This window comes from Schistocerca cancellata, chromosome 9 (genome assembly GCF_023864275.1).
Source record: "Schistocerca cancellata isolate TAMUIC-IGC-003103 chromosome 9, iqSchCanc2.1, whole genome shotgun sequence".
Classification (NCBI taxonomy): domain Eukaryota; kingdom Metazoa; phylum Arthropoda; class Insecta; order Orthoptera; family Acrididae; genus Schistocerca; species Schistocerca cancellata.
Genome location: NC_064634.1, coordinates 443,095,979 through 443,123,659, shown reverse-complemented (window position 1 = coordinate 443,123,659; position 27,681 = coordinate 443,095,979). Strand labels below are relative to the sequence as shown.

The 27,681-nt window shown below is 42.9% G+C and overlaps 1 protein-coding gene across 1 annotated transcript; it reads left to right on the top strand.

Moving 5' to 3' along the window:
• The first annotated feature begins 310 nt into the window (after positions 1-310).
• Positions 311-26,923, top strand: LOC126101554 (uncharacterized). Its single transcript, XM_049912191.1, has 2 exons — positions 311-1,161; positions 26,789-26,923. The coding sequence occupies exons 1-2, from the start codon at positions 361-363 to the stop codon at positions 26,816-26,818; spliced, it is 831 nt and encodes a 276-aa protein (XP_049768148.1). The 5' UTR covers positions 311-360; the 3' UTR covers positions 26,819-26,923.
• Positions 26,924-27,681: the final 758 nt, after the last annotated feature.

Below are 27,681 nucleotides of genomic sequence, written 5' to 3'. Positions count from 1 at the left end.
ACGCCTCAAAGGCACCTCCCCGCCTGGTACAGTTTAGTTGGACATAGTGTTGGGGGGTAATTTCATTCAGCTTGACGCACATGGCACTCAGTCACAAAAAGTAAGCAAAAAAAAAAAAAAAGTCACAGGGCGCCCGTAAGCGATACGCCTGGGAGACAGCGGCTACACCGGCTCACAGCGTCCGCAGCGGCTGCGGTGACGTCAGCCACAATACTCGCTCACAGGAAACAGGGGTAGCGGACAAACTCAGAAACAAAAGCTAACACAGTTACGTACGGCTGTGACGTAGGGGCGCCGCATTTATAGCACAGCACTGTCCTCGCAGCCCGAGGAGCAGGCAGTGCCAGAGTTCAGTGCGCCATGAAGACCTCAGGGAGGTCTTGCAGCCTTCTGCTGCTGACGATGGCCGCCATCTCGAGCGGCCGCAACGCTAGAGATTACTTCGATGAGTCAGGATTCCAGTATTCCCCTTCTAGGCCCGAGGACTCTCTAGTCTTTTTCATAGCGAATGTTCCACCCCTCATTTGTGAGTCGAAGAATGGCGAATGTGACAGCGGAGGCCACTCGACCTTTTGTGTCGCACTACCGCGCGGATACTCGCCCTACACATGCTGGTTCGAAGGAAACGCAACGGTAGATACCAATTTGAAACTGATAGGAGACAGTCTTCCTTACCTTTTCACTTTCATAAACGGATGGTTAAGAATTTTTACTCACACTGAAATGTACTGCACAACCAGTTCACAGTTACCAGACGAATATTTCCAACTGAGAGTACAGCGCCCTTATGAAGATCGTCCAGTGAAATGTCGTTTTCTTCACGACAATGGAAGGTTGTACCTCAGATTTCCAGGATACCCTACCATCGTTTGCCAAACTGGTACTAAAGCAGGGCGCTTTGATTTTAAGCTGCCCAGTATTGATGACCCACTCAAATGCTCGTTCCGGGTGTATTCAGAGTTGCTTCTAGGGGACACACGCACGGAGGAACGCCTCCATCTGTCTCTGATTAGCGGGCTCCCCAGGCGCGTGTATGGAAGTCCACCACGTGTCGTGTGTTCCCACCAAGCAACTTCGAAACAGACGGCGCACTTTCAGCTACTGTTGCAGAGTGGCTCCACTTACGACTGCACTTTCCCCGACGCTGTTCCTCGGTATCTGGTAAGTGTGTGTCTTTCTGGTTTTATTTTCGTTGCATCAAAGCTGTTCATTGAATTGTCATATGTAGCACCAGCGTGATTCGAAATACATAGAGTGGGCAGCCAACCTTTTTAATGAAACTGTTTCTCCATTTACATCCAAATATTTTCCCAGTCCATGAACTGAATCCAGATATCCTGCTTTTCACAAGGTGACTGATTTAATTTCTCATCACTGTAGTGTTGCTTCCTATGGGAAGAGTTTCTCTCATCACGGGAACAGCCCCACAGCATGAAACGCTGGTTATACAGACAGGGAAAATGGTATCGGTACTTCTTGGTATCGAGTAGTTTCACTTTCATTCCTTCACTTTCTGTTCGATACCTTTGAAATTATACTTTTACTCGAATCTCTACCATATAGCACACAACTTATCGAATGATCCTAGTAATGATGTATTGCAGTTTTATTGCGTACCCAAAATTTTGGCCACATAACTGATGACTGCACGGACAGAAGTATAACAGAGCACTAAAATATGAATTTAAACAGCAAAGAAAACGCAGATTGCGACCAATATGGACAAACTGAACATAACCATTTGGCTGCAGTGTCGTATTTTCTTGACCCAAAATTCGATTACGTACATCTTCAGGATCCTAGAGCTAGTGGACTGGCTATTTCCACAGTAAACTATTTATCAGCAACTAATTTTGCTGCTACAGCTGGAGCCAGCAATTGTGAACCACATATTGATTCTTCTCTTGAAACCGTGTATGACTTTTGGAATTACTGCAAGACATTAGCACACAGTTAACAAAAGACAAAAAGCTGGAGCAGTCACCTATTTCCCTGTCTGCCAATTCCAGCCACATCACTGCTCTAAGAGCGTATATTTTCAGAGACAGGCAGCACGTTATCAAAGCCAAATAACAAACGACCAGCGAAACAACTGGATAATACTAGTTTTTAATTATTGTACTCAGAAAGCGTGGGAAACTTAGTTAAGATTTAAATTATTTACTTTTAATTACTGTTGTTATGGTTCAAAAAATAATGGTTCAAATGGCTCTGAGCATAATGGGACTTAACATCTGAGGTCATCAGTCCCCTAGAACTTAGAACTACTTAAACCTAACTAACCTAAGGACATCACACACATCCATGCCCGAGGCAGGATTCGAACATGCGGCCGTAGCGGTCGCGCGGTTCCAGACTGAAGCGCCTTTAACCGCGTGGCCACACTGGCCGGCGTTGTTATGGTGATCATCAGTTCGAACACTTGTTCGCTGCAATTCTCCATGCTTGTCTATCCATTCTAGGCCGCTTCAACTGCTGCAATCTACATTCATTTGAACCTGCTTACTGTATTTGTGTATTTATGTCTATGTATCCTTCTACAACTCTTACCCCCTCCACTATACAGAAACACATGCCATTACCAAACTTACTATTCCTTGATGCCCATCAACGAATCCCTTCTTTCATTTGAATTGTGCCATAAATTTTTTTTTCATCCCAGCTAGATTCAGTACCGCCTCGCTATATATTATACGTTTGCATCTAATCTTCGCCATTACATTTCCAAAGTTTCTACTTTCCTCTTGTCTGATCTGATTATTGTCCACGTTTGACATCCTCACAAGGATAAATCACACACACATTCCTTCAGGAAAGGCTTTCTAACACGTAAATTGGTATCTGATGTTAATAAATCCCTCTTTCTCTACATCTACATACTGCAGACCACTCCGAAGTTCATGGCAGTGGATACGTCCCACTGTCTCATTCTCGTTTGTAGTGCCTGAAGAATTACAGTTTAAATTCTTCTGTGCGTGCTGTAATTAATCTAATCTTGTCCTTACTATCCCAACGGAAGCGATTCATAGGGGCTTGTGATATATTCCTAAAGCCATCATTTAAAGCTGGTGGACGAAACTTTTTATCTAGGCTTTCTAACTCAAGTGTATTTCAGTTCAGTTCCTTCACCGTCTCTGTGACACTCCCACGGGTCAAGAAACCTGTGACCATTCGCGCTGCTCTTCTCTGTAAACGTTTAATATCTTCTGCTAGTCCTATCTTGCACGGCTCACACATACTTGAGGAATGTTACAGAATGAGCCGTATGAGTGATATGAGTGACTTGTAAGCAATCTCATTTGTGGACTGATAGCATTTCCTGAAGTCTACCAGACGCTGTGACCGAGCGGTTTAGGAGCCTCAGTCTGGAACCCCGCTGTTGCTACGGTCTCAGGTTTGAATCCTGCCTTGGGCATGGATGTGTGTGATGTCCTTAGGTTAGTTAGGTTTAAGTAGTTCTAAGTCTAGGGGACTGATGACCTGAGATGTTAAGTCACATAGTGCCTAGAGCCATTTGAACCATTTTGAAGCCTACTACCTGCTTTAACCATGACTGAGGCATTGTGTAGAGTGTATAACAATTGTGTATAATAATTATGTGTTATTTATCGTTGTTCAAAGCAGAACATTCTGTAAAGACTTGTTATAGTCTAAGTGGACATTTAAGAGACTTAGCCACGTTAAGCCATAATATTTGGAAGCGGCAAATGGGCAATGTTTCCAAAGGAACAACGACCATAGCTGTTCATAAATCAGGGTCAATGTTCCAGGAACTGTCAGCATACTGAAGTCACGCGCGTGACGTATCTGGCAACGTGGACGGGGACGACAGGGCAATGCCTGACCACACCAGCATATAGGCAAAACAATGGAAAGCCGGCACGTGTGCCGACATTGGTCACGTTTCAGCCCAACGTGAGAAGCACAGATCAGGGTCGAAGAGTCAGCGACATTGGCAAAAACACCTCCGACAAATGGGTGTGAGGGGGGTCATTTGAGGTGGCCCTTTGAAGAGGTCCTTCGAGGGGAGAAAGAAGATATGAAGATACGTCGCCTGGATGGACAGATCGATGGTTAGTCAGCGGACATCATACTTTGCTACGACGAGTTAGCCGCTACGCTGATCGACAGAAGAAGATGTCAGTACCGTGTCAAGAGGTCAGCGCAGAAGGTGCCATCCCAGATGTTACCAGAAGGAAGGTCGAGTTGTACTTACCCAGGTAGCTGATGAGGACTAAGGGACTGCGGCCTCACCAAATAGGTCACCTGTGAACTTAGTGGTTGATGAACTCCGCAGAAGATGCCAAACCTGAGGGTCAGAGGTTCGATTCCGGGACAGAGTACTCCACGCCAGGCCGTAGCCGCTTGTTAATAACACAACGAGTGAATTCACAAGGAGAAGACCACGCCACCACTGGAGAGAGCCACGGGCAGTTTTTTTTTCCTTTATTGGATTTCGATTCCCCAAGAAGGGGGCGGGCTGGCAGCAACTTAGTACGCCGCTCTTCAGCCTACAGAATTGTTAAAACATAAGAAGATAAGAAACAATAAAAACAGGCGATGAAACGGTGATGTAAAATGTCGGGTAATTGTGGACAGTTAAAACATAAAACTAATGGTGGATGATGATAATAATATACACAGGAAGCAGACAAGGAAAAACACGGCGACAGTCTGGAAACTATTCGCAAGAGATATAAAAAAATCACACCCTGCGACAGCATGATGTCCGTTCGCAACACTTCGGAAAAAATGCACAACACTTAACAATCACTAGGAACACTACACTAAAAGGTCGGCATGAAGATGACACGTCACAGGCAAGGGCAGATGGGAGGGGGGACATGGACAGAGGATGGGGAAGAAAAAGAGGGGAGGAGAGGAAAAAAACGAAAGGCAGAGGGGGGGGGGGACGGCGAAGGGAGAGGACTCAGAAGGGGGGAGCAAGGTAGATGCTAGAGGGAATGGGGAAGTCAGAGGAAGGAAAACGGAAAAGGACTTGGTGGAGAGAAGGGAGGCAGAGAGAGGGTAGGTGGGGAAAAAACAGTATGGAGGGGGGGGGGGAAGGCAAAGAGGGGGCCCGGGAAAAGGACAAAGAAATGGAGGGGGTGTGAGGATCAGAGTTGATAGGATGGATAAATGGAGGGATAGAGGGCATCATCTGGGAGGGGGAGTTGACAGAAGCCACCTTGGGAAAGGAGATCAAATGTGTACAGATGGAGGGTAGGGGGCGACACAACAATGAAGGCTTGGTAGAGGGCGGGGGTTGGAGAGGGGAGGAGCAATCAGGGGGTGAGGGGGATCAAGGCGGTGGGAGGTGTAGAGTATGCGGATACGTTCGAGGAAAAGGAACAGATGGGGGAAGGGGGGGGGGGTAGCGGTCACGGGCAGTGTACTTAATGGAAGAAAACGCTGTAGGCCCGTCGCTGCAACACGAGCAGCTGACACCGGAAACTTCACACTACGACTCCGCCGCTCTGCCGCCAAGAGGAAATGAGCGAGTTGAAACACAATGTGTGGTATCGATAGCTACGATGCCACGGCGTAGGTGCAAGTGCTTAGGTTGGCACTTGGACACCGAAACCGTCGACAGCCCCCTCTAGCCAGCGCTGTGCAGCTCTACGAGCGCCACTCCGGATTTAGCCCATTCAATTCCGAGCCGACGACCAAGCAACTTAGTTTCTACTTCATAGGGGGCTAGCCATTACAAACTTTGTTACTTCAGTTTGTAATGGTCGCCTGGTCGTAGATATTGCTAATTGCTATAATCGCACTATTTCACTCCCATTTACGGAGCTTGTCAGCACTTGATGTTAGGTCGGCGCCATTAAAATGCATTGTGTTGTAGTAATCGCTGCTACTTGCTGGATCGCTGCTGTCTCTCGATGATGATGCTGGCTCTACATCTGGTTGTCTAGGGTTAAAAACATGAGGTCCCGTGTTTTTTATGTGCTTTTGATGATAAAGAACGAGCGAAACCAACAAATATGTAAACTTCAAATATTTATTACTCTGGTGGCCATCTTAATTCCACTGTCCACCAAAGACCATGACACAACACAAAGTAGTACTTCCGTTACATGTTCTTTGCATTGTTTATCCACCTCAAACAATAACACCCAAACACACTTTACCAAAGTGACATTCCGACTGCCTCTCGACCCTTCTTGCTGCTCGTATTTATAACATTGTCAAAGAACTACTAAAAAAAGATATAGTTTATAAGTCACATGTACACCTGTTATCCTAATTTGTGCAGAAAAGTTATTAATTTGCATCGAGTGACATAATTTAACCGGTTATTAAAATGACAGACAAATTTGTTGACTTGACAGAATAATTCTTTGTTACAAAAAGGCCGTTTTTTAGAAGTTTGTCAATTGACTTCTCTAATTTGCATAAATAAGTAAATAACATGAATGATTAAGAATTACATTGGTTTTCGTCTAAAATAGGATTGCTTACGTGAATACTGAGTGAAAACGCTCCTAGTGAACAAATAGGTTTCACTGGGTGATTTTTATTTAAGGAGATCCAAAACACCTAAGTTGTCCACTATTTTTCGTACTTCATATTAATTATTTACGATGAACTCAGTGTTTTTACATGATGACATTTGCTGTATCAGTGATCAAGTGATATTAACTTTTGTGTGGGTCAGTTACTCAGTATAATTTAATGGGTTGACTGTTTATGGAGACATGTTATGCAATCATTGTTAACATACACAATACCTTTGCTATAACCATAAATACTCGTTAAACTGGTTGAATTTGGAGGGTATCGCATACTTCGGTACAGTAAAGCCTTTAATATGTTCCGTTACAAGTTACTTCAATGATAGTTTGTGAAACTAATAGTAGCTGTTAGCGTTGATGCCTGTGCGGCTTTCCACTTACGTGCTCGTCTCAGCCAAAGTTAAGTAATATTATTTGTACATGTTCATACACCAGTAAAAGAGTTTTAACTTGTACACAGTACTGCAGTACTTCACCTTTTCCTGCTCTTATTCGCTTCCTTCATTCAGCCTACCCTTCAGTTTACAGGAGCAGACCCATGCGCTGCCTACCAGGTGGGATACAAAACAATGTACAGGGTGTACATAAATTCCGGGAACACATTCAATTATGTACTACACAAGAACCAAGCATTCTACAGATATCGTGTCATTTTGAAGAGATACCTTCAAATGTTTTTTTCATGTATACCACCACGGCGTAATTTGGTAATTTGTCGATAGTCAGCCCTAGCCGAAAACGTGGCGAGCTCAGGTGTCTGTTGTTGTTCGACAATAACAAGTGTGCTACAGCTGTTCAACGGATGTTTAGAACCAAGTACAATTAGAAGCCACCAAGAAGGAAGGCCATTTACCAGTGGCATAACAAATTTGTTACGACGGGTTGCTTGTGGCCGGCAAAGAGAAGCGGACGTCCCAGTGTGAGTGAAGTGAATGTGGAGCGCGTACGAGAGACATTCATAAGTATTCCTAAATTATCGGTGCGTCGTGCATCCCGTGAACTCGAAATGGCTCCAATGACAGTGTGGAATGTCCTGCGACAGAAGCTGTCTATGAAACCATTCAGATTAGACTAGTGCAGAAGCTCAATGACGACGACAAAGACAAGTGTTTTGAGTTTTGTTCGCAGTTGCAACAACTGAATGTGGATGGGGATGGCATTGTTGTTCGCTTAATTTTTAGCGACGAAGCCACTTTTCACACTAATGGAAAGTGAACAGACATAATTTTAGAATATGGGGTACAAATCATCCACACGAATGCATTGAATTTGAGTGTGATTCCCCAAAGGTAATTTTTTTTGTGCCTTGTCACGTCGAAAACTGTATGGGCCATTCTTCTTCGCCGAGAACACTGTCACCGGATATTCCTACTTGGACATGTTGCAGCAATGGCTGATGCCTCAAATGCAATTGGACTCTCCGGTCACCTTTCAGCAGGATGGGACTCCACCCTATTTTCATCGTGAAGTTCCTGGGTATCTGAACACGGAGCTGCCGCATCGATGGATCGGCCGTGCTATAGAAGGGGGCAGCTGTTTCATGAAATGGCCACCCCAATCACCAGACCTCAGTGTGACTTTTTGCTGTGAGGACACATTAAAGATCTGGTGTATGTACTGCCTCTACCAAGTGATGTACCAGAGCTCCGGGAGAGAATACGGGAAGCGGCTGCCACTGTAGATGATGCCAGACTGGGAGGGATATGGCAAGAATTCGATTGCAGTATTGACGTCTGCCATGTCACTCATGGTTCGCATAGGGAATGTTTGTCAAAAAAAAATCATAGTTTCTCTTCAAAATGCAATATGTATGACATCTGTACAATGTTTAGTTCTTGTGCAATAAATAATTGAAAGTGTTCCCGGACTTTATGTACACCATGTATTATACTGTTTGTTTAAAGGGTCTTATGTCTCAATAAATTACTGTTAGTGGAACCACCAATGGTTCACTCACACCTCACCTTCTGATCCAAGGAAAGAGCCCATCCCACCGCCCACAAAGTGGTGTTTCCACCATCCCTGACAAAATAATGGCCTCTGCTGCCCTCTGTCATTTACACTCAATATATAGTATCACGCTCCAGCTCATGTCTCTACTAAGTGCTACACCCAGACTTTCCTATGATTTTACCAACTGTCACTCACTGATGTTATTTTCATACGGTTTTGTGAAGTGCACAATTTTAAATTTCTGAGAATTTGATGTAAGTCTCTGCACCACTTTGAAATCTTACCAAGAACTGAGTCACATGCTTCTCGAAAATCGAGAATTATTTCATCTGCTTGACTGATATACTGCTTTCAGTATGAGATAAAAGTGTTATAAGTGTGGTTGTTGTTGTTGTGGTCTTCAGTCCTGAGACTAGTTTGATGCAGCTCTCCATGCTACTCTATCCTGTGCAAGCTTCTTCATCTCCCAGTACCTACTGCAACCTACATCCTTCTGAATCTGCTTGGTGTATTCATCTCTTGGTCTCCCTCTACGATTTTTACCCTCCACGCTGCCCTCCAATACTAAACTGGTGATCCCTTGATGCCTCAGAACATGTCCTACCAACCGATCCCTTCTTCTAGTCAAGTTGTGCCATTAACTTCTCTTCTCCCCAATCCTATTCAATACCTCCTCATTAGTTATATGATCTACGCATCTAACCTTCAGCATTCTTCTGTAGCACCACATTTCGAAAGCTTCTATTCTCTTCTTGTCCAAACTAGTTATCGTCCATGTCTCACTTCCATACATGGCTACACTCCATACAAATACTTTCAGAAACGACTTCCTGACACCTAAATCTATATTCGATGTTAACAAATTTCTCTTCTCGAGAAACGCTTTCCTTGCCATTGCCAGTCTACATTTTATATCCTCTCTACTTCGACCATCATCGGTTATTTTACTCCCTAAATAGCAAAACTCCTTTACTACTTTAAGTGTCCCATTTCCTAATCTAATACCCTCAACATCACCCGACTTAATTCGACTACATTCCATTATCCTCGTTTTGCTTTTGTTGATGTTCATCTTATATCCTCCCTTCAAGACACCATCCATTCCATTCAACTGCTCTTCCATGTCCTTTGCTGTCTCTGACAGAATTACAATGACATCGGCGAACCTCAAAGTTTTTATTTCTTCTCCATGGATTTTAATACCTACTCCGAATTTTTCTTTTGTTTCCTTCACTGCTTGCTCAATATACAGATTGAATGACATCGGGGATAGGCTACAACCCTGTCTCACTCCCTTCCCAACCACTGCTTCCCTTTCATGCCCCTCAACTCTTATAACTGCCATTTGGTTTCTATACAAATTGTAAATAGCCTTTCGCTCCCTATATTTTACCCCCGCCACCTTTAGAATTTGAAAGAGAGTATTCCAGTCAACATTGTCAAAAGCTTTCTCTAAATCTACAAATGCTAGAAACGTAGGTTTGCCTTTCCTTAATCTAGCTTCTAAGACAAGCCGTAGGGTCAGTATTGCCTCACGTGTACCAACATTTCTACGGAATCCAAACTGATCTTCCCCGAGGTCGGCTTCTAATAGTTTTTCCATTCGCCTGTAAAGAATACGCGTTAGTATTTTGCAGCTGTGACTTATTAAACTGATAGTTCGGTAATTTTCACATCTGTCAACACCTGCTTTCTTTGAGATTGGGATTATTATATTCTTCTTGAAGTCTGCGGGTATTTCGCCTGTCTCATACATCTTGCTCACAAGATGGTAGAGTTTTGTCAGGACTGGCTCTCCCAAGGCCGTCAGTAGTTCTAATGGAATGTTGTCTACTCCCGGGGCCTTGTTTCGACGCAGGTCTTTCAGTGCTCTGTCCAACTCTTCACGCAATATCATATCTCCCATTTTATCTTCATCTACATCCTCTTCCATTTCCATAGTATTGTCCTCGAGTACATCGCCCTTGTATAGACCCTCTATATACTCCTTCCACCTTTCTGCTTTCCCTTCTTTGCTTAGAACTGGGTTTCCATCTGAGCTCTTGATGTTCATACAAATGGTTCTCTTTTCTCCAAAGGTCTCTTTAATTTTCCTGTAGGCAGTATCTATCTTACCCCTAGTGAGATAAGCCTCTACATCCTTACATTTACCCTCTAGCCATCGCAGCTTAGCCATTTTTGCACTTCCTGTCGATCTCATTTTTGAGACGTTTGTATTCCTTTTCGCCTGCTTCATTTACTGCGTTTTTATATTTTCTCCTTTCATCAATTAAATTCAATATTTCTTCTGTTACCCAAGGATTCCTACTAGTCCACGTCTTTTTACCTACTTGATCCTCTGCTGCCTTCACTGCTTCATCCCTCAAAGCTACCCATTCTTCTACTGTATTTCTTTCCCCCATTCCTGCCATTTGTTCCCTTACGCTCTCCCTGAAACTCTGTACAACCTCTGGTTTAGTTAGTTTATCCAGGCCCCATCTCTTTAAATTCCCACCTTTTTGCAGTTTCTTCAGTTTAGTATGGAGCCGCGCCATAATGTAAAAGCTTTTACTGGAAAAATCTACTTCTCGGTTACGATTTAGCGGCCTTCCGCTGAACCTACAGCTACAACTGTCAGTATGACATGTGAGAGAAGTACGAGTTGGATTCCGCGTGATGTATGTTTTCGAAATCCATGATGGTTGGCATGGAGCAGATACTCCGTTTAGTTTGAGTTCAGAATATGTTCTAAAATTCTATAACAAATGGATATCAAGGATACTGGACTGTAGTCTTGTGGAACACGTCTGCTACGCTTCTCGTGACGGGTGGGACCTTTATTTTGTTTGGGGGATCTACGATGGATTGTAGTTAACAGAGGGGCTAACACAGTCGTAAATTGAGTATATAAGTTGACAGGGATTCTTGCAGACCCTTGGCCTTTGTTCAATTTTATAGATTTCAGCTGTTTCTCAACGTACAGATGAACTGAGGTTTACTGCAAAGCTTTCGGTCATATCATGCGGTGATTCTGGTCATCGATAGGAAGATTGTATGTCCACCCTTGATACTGGGTCTTGCAGAAACAATCTTGCATGCAGCTTCCATTTCTATTTCAATGGATTTGAGTTTTTGGTCTATTGTGACATATACATCACCTCCATTTCCCCTTAGCCTATGCTTTCGACATACACTTAAATTTTTGCCCAAAGATCTCAAGTGCTGTTTTTAAGAGTGCTGCTTGTCTCTGGAATCATTCATGTATTACCTCGGAGCCTAGACGACGGGCATAGTTTGTTCCAATGTGTGGCACAATCTCCAGTTCGTTGCGCGATGCTGCCTTAATGACTGCCAGAATAGCCTGTTCGACATTCTGAATGAGACCTTCCGGCATACACAATGAGTGCACCTTTAACGTATAATTCGGGTCTGTTTCAGTATGTGCCTGACCACCATGTCATCACCGAATCGGATGAAATGTATTTTTTTTTAAATTTGTACGTGTCTTAGTCATCAGAAAATATTTTATGACAAGACTATTATATCATCAGCGAATAGAATACAGTATATTTTCTACCAATCATTTTGATCCATTTCGTGTTGTTTTTCATTGTTTGTAGCGTACTTTCTAGCAATCGTAAATTACTGTCATTCGAAATGACGAAGACATCATTAGAGATTAGAGACGAGGTTGAGGCTCCAAAGGACAAGAACCAAACATGTGCTCTCTCGGCGACACCAGTTAGGGGTTTAATACAGTGGACTTTAATTTAAGCAAATCCGACGACAAACTAGCTGGCAGTCAAGAGATACGACGGTGTATTAATTTTAGAAATTTGCTTGCTTTACCTAAATGTGTTTAAGAAAACAAATACCTTCACTTCGTCTTAGATTAAGCTAGTCAGCTGTAGAATTCGGAGGTGTTACATCTACATACGACGGTCATTTTCATTGGTCCGTTCTTTGGAAGATATAGTGTTCTTTGCTTCTCCAATGTTTTTAAGTTAGCAGTCAACAATTTATCGGTAGCTGTTACACTAACTATCGTTATCCCCTCTGCATGTATACACTGAAAACCAGCATCTACACCATACTCCGCAAGCCACCAAATGGCAGAACGCTACTTCTGCTCCTGAGTCCTGCTGAGAACTGATGGCAAGGCTGCAAATCGACATCCTATATAGTCCTCCGTATCGTACACGGCGCATGCGCCGCTCACCACTGTAACTTCCCTACAAGACTGGGCAGGTAGCGCTACCCGGCGGCAACGGTATATCGCACTCAGAGACGATTTTCGAACACTCGGACTGACCGCACCGAAGAACGTTCTGTTTTAATACGGGATAGTACAGAGTTCCACGTCCCGCTAAGAGGAAACCCATTGTTTCTATTAATCAAATTAACCGCCATCCTAATTTCAATTGCCTCTTTATAAGCATCTTTATAAGCACTGTTCCAGACACCGGTAGTGCCGGCAACTATCGTAGTTTGAGTAATTCAACGTAACGTGTGTTACTTGTTTGAGACATTACAATCATATGCCACTAGGAGATAGATAGGTACCACATAAAGCAAAATTGAGGAGGCTTTTGGGAAAAAGACAGGTATGAATATCGAGCTTAGATGGTAAACCAGTCCTAAACAAAGAAGGGAAATCTGAAACTTGGAAGTAGTATGTAAAGGGTCCACACAAGGGAGATGTACTTCAAGGCAATGTTATAGAAATACAAGAAAATGTAGATGAAGATGAAATGGGAGATATGATACAGCGAAAATAACAGAGCACTGAAAGACCTAAGTCGAAACAAGGACCCAGGAGTAGTCGACATTCCGTCAGAACTTCTAATAGCCTTGGAAGAGCAATCTGGCGTGCAAGATGTACTTGACAGGCGAAATGCCCTCAGACATCAAGAAGGACATGTTAATTCCAATTGCAAAGAAAGCCCGTGCTGACAGGTGTTAATATTACCAAACTATCAGTATAATAAGTCACAGTTGCGTTATGTTAATGTCAGTTCTTCATATAAGAATGGAAAAAACTGGCAGAAGCAGACCTCAGGAAATATCTGTTTGGATTCCCTAGAAATATTGGAAGACGCTATGGAATACTGCCTCTACGACTTATCTCAGAAGATCTTTGTAGTCTAAGAGAAAGCTTTTGACAGTGTTGAGTAGAATTCTCTCTTTGAGATTCTAAAGGTATCAGGGGAACTGATAGACTATTTACTTGTACAGAAGCAATACGGCCGGGGCGTGAAAGGGAAGCAGTGGCTGAGAAGTCCACCTGCTTAGCTGGTTGGCAACGTGCTCGCCTCCCACGCAAGCGGGCCCAGGTTCGATTCGCGGCCTGGTTGGAGATATTCTCCACCCCGGGACTGAGTGTTGTCTTCACCATCATTGATGAAGACGCCCAATGTGGCGTCCACTGAAGTAAGGCTTGCACTTGGCGGCCGAACTTCCCCGCATGGGGCCTCCCCGCCAACGATGACAAACGCTCATTTCCATTTTTAGTGGTTGGTAAGAGAGTTAGATAGGGTTGTAGCGTATCCGTGATGTTATTAAATCTATACAGTGAGCAAGCAGTAACGAAAAGCAAGAAAAATTTGGAGCAGGTATTAAAGTCCAGGGAGAAAAATTAAGACTTTGAGGTTTGCCGATGGCATTCTAATTCTGTCAGAGACAGCGAAGGATGTAGAAGAGCAGTTCAATGGAATGGACAGTGTCTTGAAAGGAGGATATAAGATAAACAGCTACAAAATCAAACAACCACAATGGAACGTAATCGAACTAAATCAGGTGATGCTGTGGGTATTAGATTAGGAAACCAGACATAATAGCAGGTGAGTTTTTCTATTTGGGCAGTAAAATAACGGATGATGGCTGAAGTAGATAAAATATAAAACGTAGGCTGGCAATGGAAAGAAAAGATTTTCTGAAAGAGAGAAATTTGTTATCATCGAATACATATTTAAGTTTTAGGAAGTCTGTAAAGTTGATGCATTAAGTTGTTCTGAAAGCGGTGCTAATAGTCAAGATAATAAAAGCAGGTTAAAAGCTGTGAGCTATCTGGGGAAGTTATCCTAGCATTGCTGAGCAACTGTTTCACCAGGTATCCAGTCCAGTTTAACAAATTGCCAACCAGACTAACATTAATTATAATCTTTTAATAGTCATCTCACAACAACCGGTGATATATATATAAAAAGAGAATTTAAATAAAAAGAGAATTTAAATAAAAAGAAATAAATCAGTTTATATTTGGACATTTATTTTAACATAGATCATTGTTCCGTTAAAATTTCAGTATATTAAACTTGATTCATAACTAAACTGATGCCTTATTTAGAATTGTGAAAATGTGAGTTTGTAATCTTACGGAACACATCAAATATGGAACCAAGATTAGGAGACTGCATAGAACACTGCATTCATAAAACAACACACGAAGAACGTTGTAACATATGCAAGAGGAAATTAACCACAACCAACCGATTCAATTTTCACCCAAAGAAGTTATGTTCGTAGCGCAATCCTGTCCGTCATGAAATTACCACACACTGGTATACTAAATTCATACTAACTCTCTGTGAAAACCTCCCGAAAAGAATATCTGAGGGCTACTTTGATGATTACACCACATGCTTCACGTGGTCAACTTGGTTTACACTAAGAGTGTAACTCCACAACAATTTTGATAAATAAAATAAATTACATTGAAACGCAATTTACAAAAGAAAAACTTCGAACTGGTTACTATCGTCTTACTATTAACCTGATGGGTCAAACAATTGTATAAGCACGTGGTACTGGTCTCACAAAGTACACCACACGTGGGTTGAACATAAAGAAAAGTTGCTATACTGAAAAATATTGTCAAGACGAGACATTATAATCTCACGCGCATTCACATTTAAGATTGTTGATCTTAGAGTTACGGATCATCAACACGTGGTTCCACTTTACTCACAAAGTAGTGACAAAGCAACTAGTGCAAGATATTCTGAACTTCGCACTCGAATTACACTGCGTTGCAATTTAAGATAACATTAGATATTTTAGATCTAAACCTGAAATAAAGGTGATTAAATTTTCAGTTAGGCTGAACTTAAGAAATCCATTGTCCTACGGACGTAGCAGAGACGCGCTTAGCCGGAGATCTCCTACCACTTCAGACGCTCGCCACGTACAGACTGGCCTGGGCCCTTACCGAGGGTGCTTCACAGATACAAACGGAAGTGACCAGAGAGGCAGCTTCCTATGCCAACATGACGAGGGACGGACAGGACCATACTAAGAATAGAAACCTCTTTGCTTTTAGAAAGCGTAGCTACCTGTTCCGACGTTGGTCCTACTGTCCACTAGCAGACAAGCTTGTCTGCTACCATCAAGCATGCAACTAGAAATACATTTGCTCATTCATTCTTTCACACCGAAGGGAAGGGGTATCTTATCATATACAGTATATAAAAGAAAGCAGATGTAGGTTTCGCATGAGACTGTGTGACATGAATTACATATAAACTGTGTTTTAAAGTGTGACAGATCGTTCTTGGTTATGTGTAAAAGTAACACGTTCCACTGCTCAGTCTCCTCCCAGATAGAGTCAGAAACACCACAGTAAATTTATAACTGGAATGTATGCCGTAAATGACAACAGATTTAAGAAATTGACATGAAAGGAATCCAACAGAGACCTTTCAAGTCTTTCGTGAATGTATTTGTGTGGACTGTAGCCTTGTATGGAAGTGAAACATGCTCGATAAACGGTTTGGACAAGAAGAGAGTAGAGTCTTCCCAAATGTTGTGCTACAGAATAATGATGTTGATTAGTTGGTTAGGTCACGTAACTAATGATTAGATAGTGAACAGTATTGGGGAGAAAACAAATTTGTCGCATAACTTGACTAAAAGAAGACATCGGTCAATACGGCACATTTTGAGAAGTGGTCACGAGTTTAGTATTAAACTGGAATGTGGGAGGCATAAATTGTAGAGCGAGACAGAGAGATGAATACAGTAAGCAGATTCAGAAGGATTAGGCTGCAGTAGATTAAAAATATAATAAGTTACTTCTGCAACTAACGAATACTCTGATTTAGTTACACGTATGTTTCTCGTCATGAGAAAATTTGGTCTGCGTGAAGCTCATCTGCATAAGCGGAAGAGAAGCGAAGTCACCAGTCTCTAAGTGACTTTCCGCGGACAGCCATGTTTCCTTCGCCTTGTTTATCTCCTGATGTCAGATTATCTATTACACCCAGCATCTTCAATTGTTTCACCTTTCTATTCCAATCTACAAGTTTTGCTCTCTACGTTTCCTTTAAGTCGGATGCTATTCCCTTATGTTCCTTCTAATCTGCGTTTCCGAAAAATTCCTCTTCTCGCCAATTTTCCGACAACCTCCTCATTTCCTCTCTCATCACTCTTCTTAATAATCATCATCCTTCTATGGTACCACACAGCAAATGCATCGACTCTTTTCTTTTCAGACTTTTCCACAGCCCATGACTGATTTTCGTAGGATGCTCCAGACGTACAAACATTTCTTTCTTAAACAACGATTATCATAGTTTATACCTTTTTTGGTGTGGTGTGGTCTTTTTACGATTCTATTTTCCTGTGTTAATCTACTTCTTGTATCCTTCCTGTATCGTCGTCACGCGTGATTTGGCTTCCCATGTGGCAGAATACCTTAATTCAGCTGCTGCGTGGTCCTCGGTGTTGATGTTTGATTTGTCGTTAATGTCATTTATGCTGCTGCTGCTCAGTACGTTCACACTTATTTTATTTGTTCCCTGTCCACATTCAGCCAACCGGACGTTTCATTCCATTCCCACAGGATAACGAAGTTGTCAGGAACTCAAAGAGTCGCAACTTTTCACACCGACCTTTGACCTCACTGCTGAATCTTATTTCTCATGTCAAGCATAGCACTGTATTACAGGAGTTCGTGAACAAGTTTTCCCTTTTGGTCACAGCGGTTGCTTTTGTACCGGAGCGTAGTTTACCATCACCACTTACACACGATCAAAGTATTTGATGTGGACTGGGCTCAGTTGCCGGTAAGTAGGAATGGTCCACAGGTGCAGGCCGTCATTCTTAGTTCTAGAGGCACTGCCGTGTGCGAACAACATTGAACAACTTGATGTATGTCGTCGCGGGCCGCATATGTACACAGTATAGAGATTGTACTGTTAAAATATGTAAGCGACAGCCAGTAAGTCAGGTCGTTTTATTTTTGAACCTACATCACAATGATAGGCTACTCGTCAACGGATGCCGGCGTATTTACTGCAGTAAAGATCTTTCTAATATTTGATGACGTTGTTACAGATTTGGAATTTGGAATAATCTGAATGAAGGCAAGCTTCAAAAGTGAGACAACGTGGTAGAATGATGCATTTTAGACCACCTACCTCAGGAAACGTAGCGGCAGAGCGTTTGGGAAGCGATCTGACGAAAAATCGTATGTTTTGGTCTTCCGTAAAATCAGTAGATGGATAAAAATCATATTTTCAGCCAGACACTGACCATACAGGCACTGAAACAGAGGGGGACATAGAAAAAGCGGAAATTTTGAATTCGGTTCAAATTGGCTCTGAACACTATGGGACTCAACATCAGTCCCCTAGAACTTAGAACTACTTAACCTTAACTAGACTGAAGCGCCTAGAACCGCTCTGTCAAATGACCGGCTGTGAATTCGATCTTTCGAAACGGTTTCACTAAGGAAGATTGTAATATGGTTTCTCTGCCCACTCGCTACAAGTATGCATAAATTTCATACACCGAATTAAATGGGAGCAATAGGAAATTAAGTAAATCTCTGAACGTCAGATAGCATGTGGACCGGATGACATAACTATGCGATACTACATTCACCATGTGAAATAACTTGGTCTGCTTCAAACAGTAGCCTATCGTACGTCTGTGGAATGACGAATATTTTAAGCGAATGGAAAGAGATGGAGATCAATCACGTTCTCAACGAGGGTCATAGAGCATACGCAGATAATTACAGTAGTATATCGCTGACTTCGTTCTGTTGTAGAATTAAGGAACACACGTTGACCGGCGTTGCCTGGAGAAACTTTGTTGTGATGCCTCGTGTAAGGAAGAGAAATGCGTACCATCACGTTTCCGACTTTGATAAAGGTCGGATATTGTAGCCTATCGCGATTGCGGTTTATCGTATCGCGACATTGCTGCTCGCGTTGGTCGAGATCCAATGAGAGCAGAATATGGAATCGTTGGGTTCAGGAGGGTAATACGGAACGCCGTGCTGGATCCCAACGGTCTCGTATCTCTAGCAGTCGAGATGACAGGCAGCTTATCCGCATGGCTGTAACAGATCGTGTACCCACGTCTCGATCCCTGAGTCAACACATGGGGACGTTTGCAAGACAACAGCCATCTGCACGAACAGTTCGACGACGTTTGCAGCAGCATGGAATACTAGAACTGACATGTGATTGCATTTTCACGCAATTTGGGTGCATAGATCCTGAGAAATCAGTACCCAGAACAACCACCTCTGACCGTAATAACGGCCTTGATACGCCTGGGCGTTGAGTAAAACAGAGCTTGGATAGCGTGTACAGGTACAGCTGCCCATGCAGCTTCAACACGATACCGCAGTTCATCAACAGTAGTGACTGGCGTATTGTCAAGAGCCAGTTGCTCGGCTACCATTGACCAGGCGTTTTCAGTTGGTGAGAGATCTGGAGAATGTGCTGGCGAGGGCAGCAGTAGAAGTTTTTCTGTATCCAGAAAGGCCCGTACAGGACGTGCAACATGCGGTCGTGCATTATCCTGCTGGGTTTCGCAGGGATCAAATGAAGGGTAGAGCCGGCCGAAGTGGCCGTGCGGTTAAAGGCGCTGCAGCCTGGAACCGCAAGACCGCTACGGTCGCAGGTTCGAATCCTGCCTCGGGCATGGATGTTTGTGATGTCCTTAGGTTAGTTAGGTTTAACTAGTTCTGAGTTCTAGGGGATTAATGACCTCAGCAGTTGAGTCCCATAGTGCTCAGAGCCATTTGAACCCTTTTTTTGAAGGGTAGAGCCATGGGTCGTAACACATCTGAAATGTAACGTCCACTGTTCAAAGTGCAGTCAATGCGAACAAGAAGTGACCGAGACGTGTAACCAATGGCACCCGATACCATCACGCTGAGCGATACGCCAGTATGGCGATGACGAATACACGCTTCCAATGTGCGTTCACCGCGATGTCATCAAATACGGGTGCGACTATCATGATGCTGTAAATAGAACCTGGATTCATCCGAAAAAATGACGTTTTGCCATTCGTGCATCCAGGTTCGTCGTTGAGTACACCAACGCAGGTGCTCCGGTCTGTGATGCAGCGTCAAGGGTAACCGCAGCCATGGTCTCCGAGCTGATAGTCCATGCTGCTGCAAACGTCGTCGAACTGTTCGTGCAGATGGTTCTTGTCTTGCAAACGTCCCCATGTGTTTACACAGAGATCGAGACGTGGCTGCACGATCCGTTACAGCCATGCGAATAAGATGCCTGTCATCTCGACTGCTAGAGATACGAGGCCGTTGGGATCCAGCACGGCGTTCCGTATGACCCTCTTAAACCCACCGATTCAGTAGTCTGCTAACAGTCACTGGATCTCAACCAACGCGAGCAACAATTTTTCGATACGATAAACTGCAATCGCGATAGGCTACAATCCCATCTTTATCAAAGTCGGGAAACGTGATGGTACGCATTTCTCCTCCCTATACGAGGCATCACAACCACCTTCCATCAGGCAACGCCGGTCAACTGCTGTTTGTGTATGAGAAATTGGTTGGAAACGTTCGTCATGTCCCCACGTTGTAGGTGTCACCACCGGCGTCAACCTTGTTTGAATGCTCTGAAAAGCTAATCATTTGCATATCACAGCATCTTCTTCCTGTCGGTTAAATTTCGCGTCTGTAGCCGTCATCTTCGTGGTGTAGCAATTTTAATGGCCAGTGGTGTTATACCTGCTAGTACCGTATCATCCTTCTACCTGGCGTAGTGAAGCAACTCCACGTGCCATGTACTCAACAAGTCGTTGGAAGTTCCTTGCAAACATTCTGAGCCATGTCGTCTCTATAGTCGGCCATAATTGCGAAAGTATTGCCGGTGCAGGAATTTGAGCACGAAGTGACCTCTCAATTGTATCCCATAAGAATTCGTTGTAATTCATGTCGGGCGATCCCAATGGCCAAATCATTATCGATAATTGTCCAGAATGTTCATTAAACAAATACCGAACAATAATGGCCCGATGAGACAGTGCTTTAGCATCCATTGAAATTCCAACAGTCTGGGAACAGTCCACGAATAGCTGAAACTGGTTTCCATATTGGCGAACATAACAGTTTCGAGTCAATGATCGGTTCAGTTGGACCAGACCCAGTACATTCCATGTAAACACATAGCCCACACATTATGGAACCACCACCAGCTTGCACAGTGCCTTGTTAACAATCTGCGTCCATGGCTACGTGAGATCTGGGCCACACTCGAACCCTATCAGTTCTTACCAACTGAAATCGGGACTCATCTGACCCGGCCACGGTTTTCTAGTTGCCTAGGATCCAATCGGCATTTTCGTGAGCCCAGGCGTGACCCTGCAGGCGATGTCGTGCTGTTGGCTAAGGTACTCGAGTCGCTCATCTGCTGGTATATCCCATTAACGCCAGATCGCCTCTCTATCCTAACGAATACGTTCGTCGTGCGCCCCACATTGATTTCTGCGGTTATTTCACTCAGTACTGCTTGTCTGTTAGCACTGACAACTCTGCGCAAACGGCGCTGCTCTCGATTGGCCGTGATGGTAGATAATACCTTAAATTTGGCATTCTCCTCACAATCTTCGCTCTGAATTTCCTAACGATATCGGAAATGGAATATCCCTTGCGTCTAGCTCCAACTATCATCCCGCGTTCAAAGTCTTTTAATTGCCGTCGAGCGGCCCAAATCACGGCACAAATCTTTTCATATGAACCGCCTGAGAACAAATGACAGCTGCAACTAGGCACTGACCATTAATACCTTGTGTACGTCATAATACTGCCATATGTGTATGTGTGTAGCGTTACTTTGCCGGCCTCTGTGGCCGAGTGGTTTCTAGGTGAGGTAGATGTTTTGAATCATCAGTGTGTGTGTGTGTGTTTTCCACAAAATGATCACGATGAACAAAATGAAAGGAATTATAGAGCACGTAACAGCGTTTACCAACATTCATTTTACTCATACACCACTTGTAAACGAATCGCCGTGACGGAGGAAAAGATAGTGATACCACAGGTAGGCTCTGGCACACACGAGAGGTTACCTTACGGAGTATGGATGTAGATGTAGATGTAAGTCGGAATTACGCAATACGCAATACTGTGTACGAAGCAATAGGGATTTGAAGTCGATTGTCTTGTGGTACGGTTACACAACATGATTTGGAACGGGCTCATCAGTGTGTACAACACTTTCCTATGGACGACCACTAGTACGAGTCGGTGAGTAGCAGTCATCCCCGTTCACGGTGAAATGTGTCAGAAAGACAGACCTATCTCACATGCCGACCGTTCTGCGCCTTCACAGATCATATGCTGTTATTCTGTCATTTGACGTCTACGGCGGAAACTAGCACTGGTCTGCATATTTTCATTCTGTTTGTTCGTTTGTCACTAATTGACACTGACGCAAGACTGACCTTCCCGCTCACACAAGAGACGTCGCAACTATGTCTACACACGTGACGCAAGTCTGAAGTGTGATTTTAAGTGCACGTTACTACACGTCCTTTTAAGTTTCGATTCATTCAAGACATGTTTGGGTATAAAATTTTCACAAGTGTTAATGCAATAATCAACTTACGTTTGAGTACATAGATGACTAATGAAAGAAAATTGTTATCCATACCTCAAGCAAATCAGCACTTAAAAAAGATCTGGCAACTTTCAGTTGCATGATTTTTAGAGCGTGTAATCACAGGGTCTATAATAGCTCCTCTGCAAAGTTCTTACCTTGCCTCATATATTTGTTGTTAAAGCTTCATAGGAGCAGTGACCTTATGGGTTCTTATGTATGAATAAATTATTTCAATTTACTGTATAAAGTTTGATTTCATTCTGTAAAGCGAAACGAACGATTCATCTCATGGCAGACGTTCGGACTCTATTGGATTGTCAAGATGTCTCTCACGGAATCGAGGGCAGCTTCTTGCACTATTCTGGATGGGCTGCTCTAGTAACTAAATTTAGTACTCTTTCTCTGTCTCTGTCTCTCTCCCTTTCACAGCCACTCCTTCTCTCTGTTTCACTCTTTCACCATCAGTACAACATTTCGAAGAGTTTCTCAGATAATAGCGGTGGGGTGGGAATGGAAGGGAGGCAGGAGCAACATTACTGTTCGTCTTTATGAATTTATACATTACTCTTTTTGCGCATAACTTAATCATAGCTAACACTTGGTTCAAGATTCATAAAAGAAGGTTGTAAACACGGAAGAATCCTGGAGATACTAGAGGGTATCAGATAGATTATATAATGGTGAGACAGAGATTTAGGAACCAGGTTTTAAATTGTAAGATTTCCAGTTGCAGATGTGGACTCTGACCACAATATATTGGTCATTAACAGTAGATTAAAACTGAAGAAACTGCAAAAAGGTGGGAATTTAAGGAGATGGTACCTGGATAAACTGACTAAACCAGAGGTTGTACAGAGTTTCAGGGAGAGCATAAGGGAACAATTGACAGGAATGGGGGAAAGAAATACAGTAGAAGAAGAATGGGTAGCTCTGAGGAATGAAGTAGTGAAGGCAGCAGAGATCAAGTAGGTAAAAAGACGAGGGCTTGTAGAAACATTTGGGTAACAGAAGAAATATTGAATTTAATTGATGAAAGGAGAAAATGTAGAAATGCAATAAATGAAGCAGGCAAAAAGGAATACAAACGTCTCAAAAATGAGATCGACAGGAAGTGCAAAAAATGGCTAAGCAGGGATGGCTAGAGGACAAATGTAAGGATGTAGAGGCTTATCTCACTAGGGGTAAGATAGATACTGCCTACAGGAAAATTAAAAAGACCTTTGGAGAAAAGAGAGCCACTTGTATGAATATCAAGAGCTCAGATGGAAACCCAGTTATAAGCAAAGAAGGGAAGGCAGAAAGGTGGTAGGAGTATATAGAGGGTATACAAGGGCGATGTACTTGAGGACAGTATTATGGAAATGGAAGAGGATGTAGATGAAGATGAAATGGGAGATATGATACTGCGTGAAGAGTCTGACAGAGCACTGAAGGACCTGAGTCGAAAAAAAGGCCCAGCGAGTAAACAACATTCCATTAGAACTACTGACGCTCTTGGGAGAGCCAGTCCTGACAAAACTCTACCACCTGGTGAACAAGATGTATGACAGGCGAAATACCCTCAGACTTCAAGAATAATATAATAATTCCAATCCCAAATAAAGCAGGTGTTGACAGATGTGAAAATTACCGAACTATCAGTTTAATAAGTCACAGCTGCAAAATACTAACACGATTTCTTTACAGACGAATGGAAAAACTGGTAGAAGCCGACCTCGGAGAAGATCAGTTTGGATTCCGTAGAAATGTTGGTACACGTGAGGCAATACTGACCTTACGATTTAGGAAAGTCAAACCTACGTTTTAGCATTTGTAGACTCAGAGAAAGCTTTTGACAATGTTGACTGGAATAGTCTCTTTCTAATTCTAAAGGTGGCAGGGGTAAAATACAGGGAGCGAAAGGTTATTTACAATTTGTACAGAAACCAGATGGTAGTCATAAGAGTCGAGGGGCATGAAAGGGAAGCAGTGGTTGGGAAGGGAGTGAGACAGTGTTGTAGCCTATCCCCGATGTTATTCAATCTGTATATTGAGCAAGCAGTAAAGGAAACAAAAGAAAAATTCGGAGTAGGTATTAATATCCATGGAGAAGAAATAAAATCTTTGTGGTTCGCCGATGACATTGTAATTCTGTCAGAGACAGCAAAGGATTTGGAAGAGCAGTTGAACGGAATGGACAGTGTCTTGAAAGGAGGATATAAGATGAACACCAACAAAAGCAAAACGAGGATAATGGAATGTAGTCGAATTAAGTCGGATGATACTGAGGGAATTAGATTAGGAAATGAGACATTTAAAGTAGTACAGGAGTTTTGCTATTTGGGGAGCAAAATAACTGATGATGGTCGAAGTAGTGAAGATACAAAATGTAGACTGGCAATGGCAAGGAAAGCGTTTCTGAAGAAGAGAAATTTGTTAACATCGAGTATAGACTTAAGTGTCAGGAAGTCGTTTCTGAAAGTATTTGTAAGGAGTGTAGCCATGTATGGAAGTGAAACATGGACGATAAATAGTTTGGACGAGAAGAGAATAGCTTTCGAAATGTGGTGCTACAGAAGAATGCTGAAGATTAGGTGGGTAGATCACATAACTAATGAGGAGGTATTGAACAGAATTGGGGAGAAGAGGAGTTTGTGGCACAACTTGACAAGAAGAAGGGACCGGTTGGTAGCACATGTTCTGAGGCATTAAGGGATCACAAATTTAGCATTGGAGGGCAGCGTGGAGGGTAAAAATCGTAGAGGGAGACCAAGAGATGAATACGCCCAGCAGGTTCAGAAGGATGTAGGTTGCAGTAAGTACTGGGAGATGAAGAAGCTTGCACAGGATAGAGTAACATGGAGAGCTGCATCAAACCAGTCGCAGGACTGAAGACCACAACAACATTACACTACCATCATTTCTTTAAATACATACAGAATTTCATTTCATAATGTTACAGGGAATTCTGTACGCTGAAGCTCTAAAGTGCATGTTCAGATACAGAGATATGTAAAGAGGCAGAATACGGCGGTGCGGTCAGCAACGCCTATACAAAACAACAAGAATCTGGTGCAGGTATTAGATGTGTTATTGCTGCTACAATGGCAGTTCTCCGAGATAGTGGCGACGGGGGGGTTTGGTGGTTTCCCGTACGACCATTTCACCACGAGTGTACGATGAGTATCAGAAATCCGGAAAAATACCCTGTAAGAATGGGACCAACGGCGACTAAGGAGAATCGTTCAACGTGACAGAAGTGCAACCCTTCAGCAAATTACTACAGATTGCAATGGTGTGCCATTAACAACTGTCTGCGTGCGAACCATTCAACGAATCATCATCGATATGGGCTTTCGGAGCCGAAGGCCCATTCATGTACCCTTGTCGACTGCACGACGCACAGGTTTACGCCTCGCCTGGGCCCATAAACACCAAGATATTGTCTGGTTGGACGAGTCTTGTTTCAAATTGTATCGAGTGGATGGACGTCTACGAGTATGGAGACAACCTCATGAATCCATGGTTCCTGCATGTCAGCAGGGGACTGTTCAAGCTGGTGGAGGCTCTGCAATGGTGTGGAGCGTGACAGGTGGAGTGATATGTGACCCTTGATACTTCTAGATACGACTCTGACAGGTAACACATACGTAAGCATCCTGTCTGATCACCTGCATCCAGTCATGTCCATTATGCACTACGGCGGACGTGGGCAATTCCAACAGGACAATGCGACGCCCCACGCGTCCAGAATTGCTACGGAGTGTCTCCAGGAACACTCTTCTGAGTTTAAACACTTCGGCTCCCCACCAAACTCCCAAGACACGAACATTATTGAGCATATCTGGGATGCCTTGCAACGTGCTGTTCAGAAGAGATCTCCAGCCCCTCATACTCTTACGGATTTATGGACGACCCTGCAGGATTAATGGTGTCAGTTCCCTCCAGCACTACTTCAGACATTAGTCGAGTGCTGCGGCACTTAAGCGTGCTCACGGTGGCCTACACGATATTAGACAGGTGCACCAGTTTCTTTGGTTCTTCAGTGTAAATACTGGTTAATATTTGGAGTCACAAAGTTTGGAATATGCTAACAAAAGCTTGCAGTAACTTCTCTGCTATAATATTAATTGGAGAACACTTCCTATTGTTATTTCCGCCATGCACCGACATCAAGTATTATGCTGTACTACTATACGAAGAGAGTTAGATATTGACACAATTTTCTAATAAATGTATTGCTGTAATATAGGTTGTACTATTTATTTACGATTAAAGTGTGATGTTGAAATAATTGCTATTAATATTATTAATCATTGTTTTGCATAATATTATTTAATATGTATATTTAAATTAATGTACTTACAAATTCGTCTCGAATGCGTCATCAGTTAAAAAACTGTTTTAAATTTCAGTAAGCTCTAATTTACATGGCCAGCCTGTGATGGAGTGTGCCTTAACCAATTTTGCCTGTTGTTCTCTCTGTTCCAGCCACAACCAGAGAACACGCCGCGAGACTAACAGCGTGTCTCCCTCAGCGAAACGGAAGATTCTTTACGACAACAAAGCTGGAACACTAGCGAAAATAGTCAGAAAATTATTTTATACTAATATAATAAATATGAGTATTTAACGTTTAAAGTTTGTGTAATGTAACTTTATTCCAATTTTAACCACGCTCCTTTAAAAATCCTTCTGCAGAATAAATTCCATAGTTGTGCATTAATAGGGATGGCTGTACTTTCAAGATACACAAATACTACTCTATTGTATGATTTAAGTAACATTACTGAGTAGTAATTGGAAATATAGATACGATGTGCAGCATCGTCTGGATAAATAAGTTTAATACAACTCTCGATTGCCTTTAGCGTTCCACAGCCGGTCCAAATGAAAGGAAGAATGGTTGGAGTTAAATGCTGTGTCGACGAGCTCGTTAGAGAAGGAGCACCACCAAGGTTTGATTATTTACAGGGAGAGATATCTGCTATACTCTCTCTAAGCAACCACCTTGGCATACGTCTAAAGTGACTTTGGGAAATCACATAATTAGTGGCGTATTTGAAGACTGCAGTCTTTTAAGATGACTTATGTACATTAAACATTATCAAAATTTCGTAATAGTCCCTAACATGCTGTGAACTACGAAGATGAAGCACGTGTAGCGAAGTTTTAAAATGCCTGATTCTCCTATCTTGCGAAAGGCAGAGCAGGTTTCTGGGCTTATGATGATTTCTACCTCTAGGAGATTTGAACCTACGTTCTCTCGAATGCGAGTGCAGTGTGAGACAACCTTTCTCGGTCACTGGTGAATGAAGGCCTTGCCCACTCCTTTCTCTATTCTCAGCATCGCTCTGTCAGCTCGGGACTAATCTCCCTGGATT

Excerpts from the sequence above, each read along its gene's own strand:
- LOC126101554 (XM_049912191.1), top strand. The coding sequence starts at position 361 with ATGAAGACCTCAGGGAGGTCTTGCAGCCTTCTGCTGCTGACGATGGCC. Across the intron at positions 1,162-26,788 it reads ACGCTGTTCCTCGGTATCTG|CCACAACCAGAGAACACGCC; the intron begins GTAAGTGTGTGT and ends TCTCTGTTCCAG.